The sequence below is a fragment of the Cordyceps fumosorosea genome, assembly GCF_001636725.1.
Source record: "Cordyceps fumosorosea ARSEF 2679 chromosome Unknown scaffold_4, whole genome shotgun sequence".
In the NCBI taxonomy this organism is placed as follows: Eukaryota; Fungi; Ascomycota; class Sordariomycetes; order Hypocreales; family Cordycipitaceae; genus Cordyceps; species Cordyceps fumosorosea.
In genome coordinates, this window is record NW_017387304.1 from 637,269 (window position 1) to 652,074 (window position 14,806).

Consider the following 14,806-nt stretch of genomic DNA (forward strand, 5'->3'; position numbering starts at 1 on the left):
CTTTCACTATCCAGTATGTATTGATACATTTCCAACCTATTATGTAAAAGTAATTTACAAAATTCCCCAATCCTCTGCCTTTACTTGCAGGTACCCTTCAGAATGGCGCCAAAGATGGAACCGCCGGGGATCGAGCCGCCGACGGCCCCCCACATGTCGTTGACGAGCCCGCAGGCGCTCTCGCCGCCGGTGTCGAGCATGATGTGCATCGTCGAGCGCAGGCCGTGGTCGCCCGTGTCGCGGACGATGTTAATGTCCGTCGGGATCTCCACCTTGACCTGGTTGACGCCGTTGGTGTCGAAGAAGCCGCAGTCGGTGCTCTGCTTGTTGAGCTTCTGGATGGTGTTGGTGTAGGCCTCCTTGACGCCGTCACGGTCTCCGTGGGTATACTCGGCCTCGATCTTGAGGGAGTAGGCCGTGTTGGGGCCGGTGTGCTTGGAGTCGCAGCCGTCGCCGGGGAACTTGACGTCGAAGGAGCCCTCGCAGGAGACGTCCTTGCACAGCTCCTCGAAGGCCTTGTCGAACTGGTCCCACAGCAGCTTCATGGTGTCCTCCTTCTTGGGGTAGCACTTCTCGTAGTTGCCCTTGCCGCAGTGGTCCGGGTCCCAGAAGGGGCCAATCCAGTGCTTCGTGCCGTAGCGCGTGTCGGCGTGCGCGTCGGCGGCGACGAGCTGGAAGGCGGAGAGGCCGCAGGCGGCGAGGGACAAGACGGAGGTGGTGAGCATGTTGCTGGAGGGAGGTGATGTTGCCTGAGTGCTTGAGAGATGCGATGAAGAGAGGCTCTGTCGTTGACGGCAACCCAGGAGGTTTTATGGATGGTATACTCCCTGGGAGTCTATGACGTACTTGCTGCTTCTGAAGAAGTTTCTGTATTCCGGGTGAAGCCCATTACAGAATAAGAAATGCTAGTGCTTATTTGCCTCAGACAGGATCGACAACTGGAAATGCCGTCCGTGGCCTTTGGGTAGAAATCTTCAGCTCTGTTGCCAGGTCCAAGGCTGTTCCACAGAATCGTACGGTTAGGGCCAGACAGCTAGTCGCAGCGAATTTCTTGTCATTGGCATCATAGCTAGCTTCTCCTAGCCCTACAAGAATTTCGATTAGATAAATGATTCCATTCTTGGACCTGCTGTTGCTAGAAGGCCTACTTGCCCGTCAACTCTGGACGTCGGCTTCTACCTGCCGGTACTTCGGATATCGCGATGCGCAGCTACTTCCTCTACATCACATATCAGCACAAGCCTCAAATTACGGAAATAAAAGACGAGCTAAACAAGGCGTAACCCGTGGGGGCGGTCCCGGCAGTCCGCCCACTGGTCGGCGAGTTGCCGAATCAGGGCAACCCCGGACATAAAGTCAGCCCGGCAACAACGATTTATTGCAGCACATCAAGATCTGCGTTTGGTCCTTGGTAGAAAGAAGCTTGCTTTGATGGATAATGCTCTCCGCTCGCTACACCGTGAACTAAATTTATGACTAAATTTTTGCCTGATGCGCGGCTACCCGAGGGAGCCACCGGCATCAAAATTCATCTGTGGCATTTAAACACTTTTCCTCTGTACAATTCTGTCAGAGCGTATCGGTGCCCCGACACTTCCGCTGCCGCCGATCATCAGCACTAATTTCAGGCCTGGGGCGCAGGCTACAGCGCTGATGGGGAGAGGATGGGGAAAGCCAATAGTCATTTTTTTGTGAGCGAGCGAAACGATAACTTGATGAGGACTCTGATTCATTCTGGTGGAACTGTAAAAGAGGAAAGCCCCGAGACCGCGGGGACATTGCGTCCTCTGCGAACCAACCGCAACTGCTGAAGACTACAGGTGTTCTGGTTCAGAGATGGAGACTCGTAGCGAGAGTATGCTGTTAGACATCCAAGTGAATATCTAGTAAAATTCATTGAGCAAGGAAATAGTCCGCCGTCGCTTCCATCCGGGTACGTGCCGGGGCAGCGGTGAGACGTACGGGTCGATATCCCGGCCTTGCAGCTCGTAAAGGAGGGGCCAGGTTCAGTAAACAGACCTTGCATCAGATCGAGTCTACAGCGAGGAATTGAACATCTTGGCAACATCGTGGGCGCCGCCGCCATCCCCAAACATGGCTCGCAAGTCCGCCGCGAGCTGCTCCGGCCGCTCATGCGCCGCAAAGTGCCCGCCGCCGTCATGCACCGCCGCGAACACCAACGGCCCCAGGCTGCCCGCCCACCTCTCCGGGGGCACCACCACATCCCTCGGGAACAGCGACACGCCCAGCCTCACCCGCGGGACGTACCTCAGCCCCTGCGCGTACTCGTCCTCCGCCGCGTGCCTCGTCTCGTAGTAGATGCGGACGCTCGCCGCGGGCCCGGCCCTGGAGAAGCGGTACAGCGAGACCCAGGTCAGCGCCTCGTCGTCGTCCCAGGCGTAGCCGTCGGTCCAGTCGCGCAGCTTCTCGTAGATCCAGGCGAGCAGCGCGACGGGCGAGTCGGCGAGGGCGAAGCCGAGCGTGGCGGGCTTGGTGCTCTGCGCGGCGTTGTAGCCGAAGCCCTCGTCGCGGAACCAGGCGGAGCGGGCGAGGCCGGCGCGGTCGGCGGCGGTGTACGGCGTGAGCAGGTTGCGGAGGTAGAGGAGGGGCGATTGGGAGAAGGTCGGGGGATGGTGCATGCGCACGAAGTTGACGTGCGAAGCGAGGCAGTGGTCGGGGTATCGGGCGCCGACGAGACGGGTGATCATGAATCCCCAGTCGCCGCCTTGCGTGACTGGTCGAGTCTGGTCAGCGCTTTCATCACGGAGGTATGTTTTTGTATAGGGTAACTGACGCACCATACTCGGTGTACCCCAGCTTGATCATCAGCTTGTGTACGGTTTCTGCATATTGCGTGGTGCTGAAGCCCGACTTTTTGACGACATCTGAGAAGCCGAAATTGGGTAGAGACGGAGCGACTATGTGGAAAGACGGGTTGCTTTCTGGGTTGGTGAGGAGAGGCAGGAGTTTGACGACTTCTAGAAAGCTACCGGGCCCTGCATACACAGTTAGAATATGAGATGCTCATTTTCATAGGATCTTTTTAACCATGTATAAAGCACTCACATCCGTGTACAAATAAAAGCGGGATGCTGTTTGCATTGCTGCTACGCTGATGGAGGAAATGAATGTTGAGCTCCCCGAAACCGTCCACCTCAATCCGGGTTGTAAATTGAGGCAGCCGGTTCAGGATAGCTTCCTGCTGTCGCCAGTCGAAGCCGGTTGCCCACCGCTCAGCGAGGCGATTCACATCGCTCAGCGGCGATCCGTAGTTCCAATCATCCGAGAACTCGACGCGATCGGCAAAGGACGCGGCTGCGAGCTTGGCCTTGAGCTGGTCAATGGCTGCGTCTGGTACGTTGATGGTGAAGGGCGAGATGTCATCTGGCATTTTGCAGCAGGCTCTGTCTTTCTCAAGTCGAGCGTGAATTCATTTGGATGAATGCTGGGGTTGCCCAGAATTATTTTATAGTCTTGTTTCTCCTGTCCGGCCATCATCCCATCCGCATTGCATCATCCAATCACTAGCATTTGTCATCCGAGATGCATTCGGCATTCAGCCCGGCAAGTGTTGCGCTTCGGTTGCAGCTTTGGTATGCGCTCATTATCTACTGATTATCCTTGCATTTTTTCTTTCAATAGATTCAATAGCACAGAAATTTCATCTCAGTAAAAATAACAAAAATTGTAGATCTACCAGTGTCCCAGGGTGAAAACGTCCAAGACTAAGCACACAGGAGTATTGTTAACTATGTATGTACCTAGTAGTTATGTAGGAGTCGTGAAAACGCGGCGTAGCTTGCCGCTAAAGCCACTGAAGCAACAGGCTATATCTTCGTCGTCGTCTCCTGCCAAGTATACAATCCAAACTCGCGATTGAAGCTGGGACTAAGACCGAGTATTGCTATCAAGAGACAGGAGGTGGGCAGAGACCAAAAGGCAGCCAAAGTGTGACAATTTGTTGCCATACCCGGTGGTCAATGGACATGAGGAAGTAGCATGGCGGGAGACGGATCATCCAAAAAAAAAAAATTTGTAGGAAAGAAGCCAGATTTTTTAAAAGATTTACGAAGGTCTTCGAATTCCGAAGGAATGTTCTTCACTATAAACTACGCGGTTTTTGGCTCCTTAGGCGCGGCAGTACCTGGGAAGTTGGTTGTATAGTTTGGCATGATGACACAAACGTTGAGAATTTATTTTGACCTGCTTTATCGAGGCTTCTCCTTCTTTTCTTTTTCTTTTTAATTTTGACCTCTCCTCTCTCTCGCCTATCCAGTTTTAGCTGCTTGTATTCTCCAATGCCGGGACATTGCCGAGGTTGGTCCTTCATGAGCAAATCGTGTAAGAGGCCTGCTCCGGATCGTCAGCTCATACGGGCTGCACTCATAATTTAGTGAATGAGCATAATATATGGACCATTGCTACAATAAAACGATTAATTGTGATTTTATGCGGCCTCGCCTACGATGCGGGAACATGCCATTCTTGTATATCAGTACCCGTGCTGACACGCATAGTTCTATCTAGTGTCACATTGTCAGCAAAAACGCGCTGTCCACTGAGCTGCCGGCCAGGAGGGATTTCTTGGCTTCTTCTCACCGAGACTGATAGCATGGCGAAAGAATTGCAGGATGATAAGTTTAGGGTGGTTCAGAGTGGCACCTCGGTGCGCCCGCTCCAGCATCCGGGCCTGAGTCAGTAACTTTACCAATCCTCATCGAGTCTCACACCAACTCGATAGCAGTAAACCGTCGTCTGCGAACAGACACTATCCCCGGATTGTCACCAAGGATGGCCAACAGCTGACTCGCCGAGTGGAGAGACGCCAAATGCAGGGGCACAAAGCCTTGCATCCAACACCAACGTCCTATTGTGATCTTACCAGTCTTCATCGGCCGAGGTTACCATTTGGGTTAGAGTCGGCCCTCTTCCAGTCGTTCCTGGATGCGCCACATGAATTCCTTTTATTGGGCCGAAGCTCGGCGCCGTGGTCCGAGTGCCACACGGCTTTGTTCCTCTAGTCATTCACAGGAACGCCTCTTCAAGCCACTCTGATCCTTGGAGCAAATAGGAAGCTAGTCGTTCAGGAACGCTTCTTCAGGTCCACTCTGGATCCTTTCAGCAAATAGGAACTAGTCATTCAGGAACACCTCTCTAAGCCGTTGGTTTCCCGAGCCCCAGGACCAGTAGGTAACATTGCTTCTATAGAACATGTAAGTCTCAGCGCAGTGCCTGCAGTGCTAGCCTCGGCGGTTTTCGATCTCAATGCATGGAGCAATGTAATGTCCGGTTAGAGGTGACGTGAGACATGCCAACTGTATTCGATCCTGCCTACCCCTGCTCGCGAACATGCGAGGGCGCGAATTTGCACTAGGCTCATCGGATGTCGCAGATTCACTTACACCTTCCTTGTTCGAAATTAGCTCCGAGGAATGGAGTTAGATGCTTACAGTTGAAAGCGCCCGCCAACTCACGCAAAGCAAACGGCCCCGTAACGTTACCAAATCCGGCCGGGAGGTGGAAATGGAAATGGTTCCTGGCCGATGTCGATTCGTGCGATGGGTCGAGGACTCCATTGTTGGAACCGGTGACACCTACACACATGGCGAGGGAATCCGTCTAGAACGGCAGCAAGACCGGAGAGGGTGTGCTGAAAGAACCGTTTGTGGGCTGGTGTAGACTGTATGCCGAGAGGCCGAGCAGTGGCCAAGTTGCATGTATAAGAGCAGGTCCTGCCTCCCACCCTCTACTATACAATCCCAAGTTCAACCCACCAAGCAGCACTTCAAAGCCCTATTCATTCTCATCCTTCGGGAACAGTCACTCCTTTACATTCAAACCATCAAGATGAAGTACACTCCTTCCATCCTTCTCTTCTCCCTCATCTCCGCGGCGGCGGCCATGCCGTTTGACCTCGTCGCCCGCTACGGAGAGTGCTCGAGCAGCTCCGATTGCGCGGCCGGATACTGCTGCTCGCAGTACGGCTACTGCGGCACCGGCACCGAGTACTGCGGCTCGACTCCGCCCAACGGCGAAAGCAGCAGCTCCCCTCCGCCCCCGAGCGGCGGCGACGGTTCGTACCCTGGCCTGGACGCGACGCAGAGCCGCAACGCCGCCGCTGCCATCGGAGAGGTCCGCGCCGAGGGGCTCGGCCGCCAGGCGTGCCTCGCCGTCATCAGCACCGCGCTCCAGGAGTCGACCCTCCACATCTACGCCAACCCGGTCGTGCCCGCCTCGATGAACTACCCGCACGACCTCGTCGGCGGCGACCAGGACAGCGTCGGTAAGTGAAGCCGTCGGGGAATGACCGCCGAGTGCCCTTGGTGACTGATGATCGAAATAGGCATGTTCCAGCAGCGCCCCGAGTGGTACCCCGACATCGCGGCCGACATGTCGGCGGCCGGCAGCACCCGTCAGTTCCTCGCCGCCATGAAGCAGGTCGCCGGCTGGGAGACCATGGAGGTCTCGGCGCTGGACCAGGCCGTCCAGAAGGCCGAGGCTGGCAATCTCTACGCCCAGCGCCTGCCGCTGGCGAACCAGGTCTGCAGTGCGGCCGGGTTTTAAAGCGTGGAGTTTCCGGCTCTACCTGTTCGCAGCGCGTGACAGGGCCAGGCTGCACCGCTGATCCGAGTGGTTCGTTATTTTCATGTATACAATTTTTTGGTACATATTTTTGGATGCTTCCATTCTATATAGAAACTTGGCTTTTTGCTCGTAAATCTCTAATTACTTGGATTGTGCTACGGAAGTATTTTTGTCACTTATACAAAGTGGAAACAACTAAAGAGGCTTCTTACTGCGCCCCGAATCTCCAAGTCACTGCGCATTTTGTCATTACCATTTTTTGACTTGGTTCTACAATTCGTCTTGTATAGTCCCATAATTGTTGATGAGCCCTGGGAGTGCAATAGAAGAACGGGTATGGTTGTGGTTCGAAATCCACGTATGGTCGCGAGACACTCGGGAATCTCATGTACAATTCTGTATAACTATGCTATCTAATGTTCATATACATTTTATGCAAGAATATCCATGGGCATCTTCCCGAATTGATCTTTCCCCTCACGCCCATCCATCCGCAATGACGAAGCTAGCGTCATCGTTGAAGAGGTACTCGGCGTCCTCCTCAAAGGGGCCGCCGTTGCTCGCAATGTACACCTTGCCGTTGAAGTGTCGCCAGTAGCGCGTCGGCTGGCTCCAGGACCGGATCGAGCTGCTGCCCTGCCCATGCAGGCCGGCCAGTGGACAAAACGTGGCGTCCTCCGCGAACAGCTTGCCGCTGTCGTCGCGGTCCACGCGCAGCGCGTAGTTGTAATGCCGGACGAAGCTCCCCGGCGCGTCCCTCGCCTCGAACGAGAAGCACCCGGAATTACCCAGGCCGGCGCGCACCACCCACGTCGACTGCCGCTTGAGCGCCTCGTCGCTCGACGCCGACACCCCCCGGATCTTGACGCCGCCGTCGCCGTCGTGGCTGACGTAGCTGCCGGTGCAGCACGCGGTCGTCGCGCGCAGCGAGACGGCAGAGCCAACGGTGAGCTTCGGGCCGCTGGTCAGCGGGGCCGCAGCGTAGCCGGCGGAGGCGATGTCCGCCTGTACCTTGTTCTCGGTGGCGTCGGAGGGATAGCCCGAGGTCATGACGCCCTCGTAAAAGGTGCCCTGGGCGCGGTTGCTGTTGTCGCCGCCGATGCCGAGGATGATGGACCCTTCCTTGGACATCTTCTGGTACGCGCCCTGGGGGCGGTCGCCGTCGAAGAGGGTCTCCAGGTGAGGCGAGTTGGCGTCGCCGCCGCGGAGCGCCCAGTGGCGAGGCTCGCCTTTCAGAATGGCAGTGACGAAGCGGGAGGTGAGGTTGGACTCAATTCTCTGCTTGCGCTGGTCTGTCGCAAAAAGGCCGTTTTCAAGGTCGGCGAGAACCCAGGGGCTGTTCTTCGGGCCGCCCCAGTAGACGGCCTCCATGTGGCCGTCGCCGGTGTCCTTGCTGTTGGTCTCGGCGTTGCCGTAGTCGAAGCAGCAGTCGTTGTTGTAATGGGTGCCGTCAAAGACAGCGTACATGCCCTCAGGCTCGTCTCCCCTCGCCGTGCCCTGGCCGACGAGTTTGCGGTAGCCCGTCCCGACGGAGACGAAGACGCCGTACGCCTCTTGCCCGTTCAAGGTCACCGGTGCGCCGGTGGCGCTCGCCAGCCAGTCATAGCCGTTCTTGTTTGGGCCGGCGCCGGCGCTACCCGGGGGAGCCTGAGTGAGGTGATTTCCCTTGCCGGACTGATCGTAAATCGTCGTGATCAGGCAAGTGGTGCCGGCGCAGAACGAGTCCTGGGCCGCAGCGTCGGCCACACCGCCGGCGGAGCGGGGCCGGATGTCGGTGCTGGCATTATCGGAGTCACGGGAGACGCGGTAAAGCGCGCCTTTGAACGAACTATACAGGGCACGAGTTGTGCTGTGCGCCGCAACGCAAGGAGTGCCGCCGGACTGGTAGATGTCGCAAGGCCCGGCGCTGACCATGGACGGCGCAGCGACAAGGGCAGCAACCAACAGGCCGGCGTAGTTCAGGTTGGACTTTGAAAACATGTCTGCTACATAAAAAAACGACAGATACTTTGGCAAAGTCCGTGTGTCTCAGCGACGATAGAGGCGAGCTGATCGGAGTCCGCAGAGGGTGGCATATTTATAGCTACGCACGTCTTCCTGCCTTGAGCCCTACCTAAAACCTCGATGGTAACCTCCTCGGAGACAAAAAGACAATCCATTGTGAGCAGGTGTGCTAGCGGGCTACTAATGCGATGCCGATGCTACCGCTCTGCTGATGTTGACGATGCTACTGGAGCGACTCCTGGACTCCCAGAGTGAGCTCGTGATCCTCTTGGCAAATCTCCAGAAAGGGACGTTCGCCGGCGTCCGAGTCCGCAAAAGGGCCGTGGGTGCCGGTTGGAGCCTCGTGACAGCCCATGACAACCTGGTCAGAATCAACGATTTATACTCCCATGGAAAGGTTTCCATTGAAGGAGTACGCTAAAGCCGCACCTCAGACTGTAGTTGAATTAGCGCCAGTCCGCTCCCTTTTTAGGGTCGGGAACTTGTTTTTTGGTCAAACTGGACCGGCTTCCTAGCTGGGCCACGCCGACCAGCAGCCGGACGCGCTCGACTTTCTTCATCTTCACCGCGACGTGCAGCGGCGTGCCGTGGCGCGGCCGCCTCGCCTCGAGCTTGGATCCACGGTCCAGAAGCTGTTCGACCAACGGCGCTTTGCCGAAAAAGCACGCCTCGTGCAGCAGCGTCCACCCGTTGTGCAGCAGCGGCTCCCGCTTCCCCTTCCGATCCGGCGGCAGCCACTCGAAGAACTCCCTCCAGCCCCTCCGAACGGCTCGGGGGGCTGGAGCTCGCTGACCACATCCTTGTACCCGCCCTCGCACGCGACGTGAAGCGCCGTCTTCTTGTAGTCGTTGATCGAAATCTCGTTTGGGTCCGCACCGCCGTCGAGCAGCGCGCGCAGCATGCGCTTGTCTCTGTGGCGAGCGGTGTAGTGTAGCATGGGTATCTGCCTCGGCGTTTTCGGCGTGTGGCCCTTTTGACGTCGAGCATCGTGCGGGCCCCGAGCTTGCAGAGACAGGTGGTGTCGTGGCCGCGTCCTTGTTTCGAAAGGCGGGCTGAAGAGCGGTGAGCCCGTCTCTTATCCTCGAGTCCACCGGTACGGCAAGCTCCTTGACTAGCAGTTCGATGATGGCGACTCTTCCCTGGCTGGCGGCGCTGTGCAGGTGAGCAACATGATCAGAGCCGGCGAACCCTTTTCTGAGAGCCAGCTCAAGTAATGCGTCGCACTCCCTTCGGCAGATCAATCGAGAAAATATCTCTTCTCCCATGGCAACCTTGTTTTGGAGTGCTATTTTACTCGAGTTTAAAAGACTCCGTACGACGACGCCTAGGTCGCCAGGCCTATTTGCCGCTTCCATCAGCGGTGTCAAGCCGTTGGGCGCTGGCTGGTTGAGGTCACAGTCGCCCATCTCGAGGAGGAGCTTAAAAAGCTCTGTCTTGCCCCTGTTGCATTGTCTGCGTGATCAAGCTCTTGCAAGACGGCATGGTGTAGCGTAGCTCCAGCCGACCTTGTTGCTCTTGATAATTATGACTGCGCGGTTGTAGCAGGATACGTGAATGGCACAGTTGAGCGCCGCCCCAACGAATTCATCATCCTTTGAGGGGGTCAAAATCAAGGAATAGCGGATGATTCTCACCGAGTCCCTGGAAACAGATGTCATGAGAGTTCTCCCAATACTCTCTCTTCTAAGCTCGGCATCGTTCTTCTTGTTCTAGAGAGCGCTCACCAGGAACTTGACAACTGGGAGCCTATCGCCATGCACGGCAGTCTGCAGCACAGTACCAAGGCTGCACTTCTCACTGAAAATGTCACATCCAGAGTTGATAATACGCTGGAGAACATCAATGTTTCCCTTGGCGGCACGGCAGCAATTGTAGCAGGGGTCATGGACTCCTTCCCACAGGTTGTCGCGTCCGGCGCAGCGCCAGCCTACAAGAGAAGCTCGAGCACCTCTAGGTAGCCATGATACGCCACGATGCGGTTTTTATGTGATTTTGTATCTATATTATTGGTCTATGTGATTTTGTCTATATATTATTGGTACACCATATGCGAGCTCTACTCCCTTGACACTCCTTCCTACTACCATGTGTCAGTTCAAGTGCCTTGATCCGCCGGCCAGAATGACAAGGTCGAGTCCAGCTCTCCGATATCATACCATCCGCAAATGTCGTCAAAATCCCGAATTGCCGAAAACACATCGCTGTTCGACGAGCTCGTCACCTCCCCGGAGCTCCCGCCGTCCTCGACCGAGGTGCCAGAGTGCGCAGAGCCAGACGTCCCCCCCTTGGCGGTGCCGTTGCCCTCGATGCCGAGGACGTGCTTCGCGATTGTCTGTATCTGCGACACGTTGCGCGCCGTACGCGGCCACAGGTCGCCTAGGTGCTTCAGACACCCGATGGTCAGGCGGATCTGGTCCCGCGCGATGGCGAGCTCGTTGCCTCGCAGCAGGAATTTGCAGGCGGACAGGAGGGCGAGGGTGCCTTCGCTGATCATGCAGGTGCAGAAGGGGGTGTGGTTGAACGGGCGGGAGGGGAGGGCGAGGAGTCGGATCTGGGATTCCACGGATCGCAGGACCCGGACGGTGTGCACGTTGATGTGCTCCGGTGTTGGGCCGTCGGGCGCAGGATCTCTGGCGCAACTGGAAACATCTTCGACGGCATTGAATTTAAGATCGGAGAGTGGGCGATGGAATCCAATTATGACACTGCAAGATTTTAGTACGGGCTGTGGGAGAGAGAGTATGGGATGGAGTCGTGTCGTACACGTGTATAAGATGATGAGCCTGAAACAATAGTTCGTCAATGTCGCCGTTGCGTAGCATGACTTGCTTTTTTGACTTGGGTAGGAGAAGCATCCAACTGTCCAGGATAGAATCTGCGACATGCAACATGTCATCTGGACTCTTGCGAGCATCGGTCTTTAACGAGGCATCCTTGGCCAACGTGGCGCATCTGACAGCACCAATGAGACACGCAAAGGACGAGAAGGGCTTTTCTTCCTCGTCAAATTCCCTGCAGTCCCATTCGGGCAGTGTTTTTGGTTCTGGGATATGCTAATGTTCGATCATGTTAGCGGCTGGGGTCTCGAGTCTCCCCGGATGGAGACATCTGGGTGAGACAGGACACTTACTCCGGATTCGTACTGGGCTTCATCGCAGGGCAGGTCAACAGTCGTGTTTACGCAGACGACCGAAAAGCCCGTGTTCCCCAGCGTGCCCGCGTAGAACGCATCAAATAGGTATACCATCCACCATGTCCGTCGCCAGCACTCGGCCAGCGTGGCGTCTATGTCGCTGTGCGTCCACGCAAACTCCCTTTCGAACATCTTGAGAGCCAGCGCAAGCTCTACAGCTTTGCCCATTTCCCGTTGAGACTTGGCCTTGTGGTCCTGCCAGAAGAGCGCTGCCGAGTACAGTAGATGGCACTGCACACGGATCGGGTCCGTCTTTGCCAGGCCCTCCATCTTGCTCTCCGCTTCGCCTTGCAGGCTTGCAGACCACTCCTGCGACAGGTGTAGGTTTCCTATCAGCCGTAGAACGGCAACCAGCGGCTCTAGTCTGGGTTTCCAGCCGGCATCGTTCAAAAGGCTGAGCAAGTGGCGTCGGGGTAGGACAACGGGGTGATACTTGTGAAAGGTTTGATAGTAGGCCTCTATGAGAGGGTCCTTTCCAGATCCGCACTGGTAGTTGACGGAGCGTCTTCTCGGGCGACTTTCCTCCCTGTGGTCTGAATGGGGTGAGTAGGCGCTTCGGGACGCCGCCGGCATGGGAGATGTCTGAGGCAAGACGTTGGCCGGCGGCATCCCCTCCATCGCCGGCGGGGTGATGAGGGCGGAGATGTAGTCATCGAGCTGGTTCGGTGTGCGAGGCTGAGGCTGAATGTCCTGAGGACGCCGCGGCGACAGGTCGTCCTTGTTGCCTCCACGCCGAGATCTCGTGTACTGACACGGCCGGTCCGCGTCGGTGCAGCGAGTACACCGCGGCTTCTTGGCGTCGCACTTTTGATGCCGCGAGCGACAGGAGAGGCACGCCAAGGATGAGCGCGTCAAGACCTGCTTCCGTACCTGCGACATGTTGCTTCTGATCTGTGATCCGGGATTGCCCCATGGGGCCAGAATAGACGATGTGATGGAAAGAATTGCTCAACAAATTCCAGTAAAGGTACAACTGTGGGGGTCGGCGGACTAGTACCGCGATTTGCCTTGTCGGGTATGCGGGTATTCGGGTATGCGTCTGAGTCGGGACAGCCTTCCCGATCACCAGATCTATCTGGCATCATCATGGCGGGGGGAAGGGAAAGCGACATGCGACGTGTCTGAGAGTCTACCGAGCCCAAGGAAGAGATAATAGTACGGTGGTGATTCCGTACAATACCAGTAGCTTCCCGAGATGTACACAACTAAACTTCACACCTCACCTACCTACAGTAGCTCACAGCTGCGCCGTTGAACTGGCTCTGACTAACTAACTAACTTAGTCAGTCAGTCCAACTGCGCCGCCCAGTGCGGGTAGATGGATGGATGACATCGGCATCTCCAAGCAAGCTTGTTTATTGTCGGCAGTTTCAAATTCAGCAGACCCAAAATTTCAATAGGCAATCGATTACCGATACTTGGTATAAATCTTGTGTATTTTGTGTGCCCGTAGTCTCTTGCGCCTCATCATCAATACTACCTTTCATCTCATCTCTCCTCTTCTTACTTTGGTTGTCTTATTTACTAGCCAAAGTCGTTCCCAGTATCCCACCAAGAATGGCACAACGAATCCTCATCATCGGAACCGGCTTCGCAGGGTTATGGAGCGCCCTCTCCGCGAAACGTCTCCTGCAGCTTCACAACAAGGAGAATGCTGTCGAGGTCGTCGTCGTCGCCCCCGAGCCCAGCCTGGTGGTGCGGCCCCGGCTGTATGAGGACAACCCGGCGGCCATGGTGCACCAGCTCGGACCATTGTTTCAGGCGACGAATATCCGATTCGTCGAGGGGCTTGTCAAAGCCATAGACACTTCCACAAAGACTGTTGTTTACGCCTCCAAGGGCACCGAGTCCGCTTCCATTACCTACGACCGCCTGGTGCTGGCAGCTGGAAGCTCCGTCGTCCACCCCAAAGCCGTCGACGGGCTGTCCGAGCACGCATTCGACATTGACGCCTTGGAATCTGCCTCAAAACTCCATCTTCATCTCAAAAGCCTCGCAGCCTTGCCACAGAGCGCCGCCCGCGACACGGTGGTCGTGTGCGGCGCAGGTTTCACAGGCATCGAGCTCGCCACGGAACTTCCTCTGCGCGTCGCCTCTGGCGTGCGCATTGTCCTCGTTGACGGCTCCGACGCGGTCGGATCCCAGCTCGGCCCGGGTCCCCGCGCCGCCATCACCAAGGCCCTCCAGGCCATGAACGTCGAAGTCAAGCTCGGCGCCGGCATTGCACGCATCGACGCGTCCGGCGTGACCCTGTCCTCCGGTCAGCGCATCGCCACCCTAACCGCCATATGGACCGCCGGCGTCCGCGCCTCCGCCTTGACCCAGCAGATCCCGGGCGACAAGGACGCGCTCGGCCGCATCCGCGTGGATCCCACGCTCCGCGTCCCGTCTGCCACGGACGTCTACGCCACCGGCGACGCCGCGCACGTCCTCGCCGATCCGGAAGGGGGCCAGGTGGCGCTGATGTGCTGCCAGCATGCGCTCCTGCTCGGTCGCGTCTCCGGGCACAACGCCGCGGCGAGCTTGATCGGCGTGCCGGAGACAAACTACGCGCAGGCCGCGTACAACTGCTGCCTCGACCTGGGCGGGCACGGCGCGGTCATCTGTCGCGGCTGGGAGAGGGAGGTCATGCTCGAGGGGGATCTGGCGAAGCGAGTCAAGAAGTACATAAACGGGACTCTGATTTACCCTCCCGCCGACGCGGCCGAGGCCGTTGCGGCGGCTGATCCGGGTCTGTATGGGGATTCGGACGAGTTGTTCAAGCAGATGATTGAGACTATCAAGACATCCGCCTAGATCTAAATGTGCTGTATCTCCACCCACTAGAATGTATATGAATCAATCTCTTGTCTTGTTTCTTTTTTTATTTTTCATTCTTCTTTCGTGAATTCATTGGTCTTGTGACAATGTTCATGTTGAGAAGGGTCATGCGCATTCACTTGGTCGTTTCAAACGTACGAGTCAGAGATATATGCAATTTATGTCAAGAATATACACAGAATTTGAAACTAAAATATATACAGC

The 14,806-nt window shown here is 56.5% G+C and overlaps 6 protein-coding genes across 6 annotated transcripts; 2 read left to right on the forward strand and 4 right to left on the reverse strand.

Moving 5' to 3' along the window:
• Positions 1-80: 80 nt before the first annotated feature.
• Positions 81-725, reverse strand: ISF_02388 (hypothetical protein; the record flags this gene model as incomplete). The annotated part of the gene is made up of 1 exon (XM_018845994.1): positions 81-725. One exon carries the CDS (start codon positions 723-725, stop codon positions 81-83), a length of 645 nt encoding a protein of 214 aa, XP_018706701.1.
• A 1,311-nt stretch (positions 726-2,036) lies between these two features.
• Positions 2,037-3,391, reverse strand: ISF_02389 (epoxide hydrolase 1; the record flags this gene model as incomplete). Its single annotated transcript, XM_018845995.1, has 3 exons — positions 2,037-2,734; positions 2,799-2,996; positions 3,067-3,391. The coding sequence occupies 3 exons, from the start codon at positions 3,389-3,391 to the stop codon at positions 2,037-2,039; spliced, it is 1,221 nt and encodes a 406-aa protein (XP_018706702.1).
• Positions 3,392-5,847: 2,456 nt separating this feature from the next.
• On the forward strand, positions 5,848-6,564 carry ISF_02390 (Chitin-binding, type 1; the record flags this gene model as incomplete). The annotated part of the gene is made up of 2 exons (XM_018845996.1): positions 5,848-6,283; positions 6,344-6,564. 2 exons carry the CDS (start codon positions 5,848-5,850, stop codon positions 6,562-6,564), a joined length of 657 nt encoding a protein of 218 aa, XP_018706703.1.
• A 498-nt stretch (positions 6,565-7,062) lies between these two features.
• On the reverse strand, positions 7,063-8,565 carry ISF_02391 (Concanavalin A-like lectin/glucanase, subgroup; the record flags this gene model as incomplete). The annotated part of the gene is made up of 1 exon (XM_018845997.1): positions 7,063-8,565. The coding sequence occupies one exon, from the start codon at positions 8,563-8,565 to the stop codon at positions 7,063-7,065; it is 1,503 nt and encodes a 500-aa protein (XP_018706704.1).
• A 247-nt stretch (positions 8,566-8,812) lies between these two features.
• ISF_02392 (C6 zinc finger domain protein) lies at positions 8,813-12,661 on the reverse strand (the record flags this gene model as incomplete). Its single annotated transcript, XM_018845998.1, has 8 exons — positions 8,813-8,950; positions 9,006-9,024; positions 9,094-9,326; positions 9,383-9,500; positions 9,568-9,741; positions 10,746-11,294; positions 11,353-11,642; positions 11,720-12,661. The coding sequence occupies 8 exons, from the start codon at positions 12,659-12,661 to the stop codon at positions 8,813-8,815; spliced, it is 2,463 nt and encodes an 820-aa protein (XP_018706705.1).
• Positions 12,662-13,339: 678 nt separating this feature from the next.
• Positions 13,340-14,578, forward strand: ISF_02393 (NADH dehydrogenase, FAD-containing subunit; the record flags this gene model as incomplete). The annotated part of the gene is made up of 1 exon (XM_018845999.1): positions 13,340-14,578. The coding sequence occupies one exon, from the start codon at positions 13,340-13,342 to the stop codon at positions 14,576-14,578; it is 1,239 nt and encodes a 412-aa protein (XP_018706706.1).
• Positions 14,579-14,806: the final 228 nt, after the last annotated feature.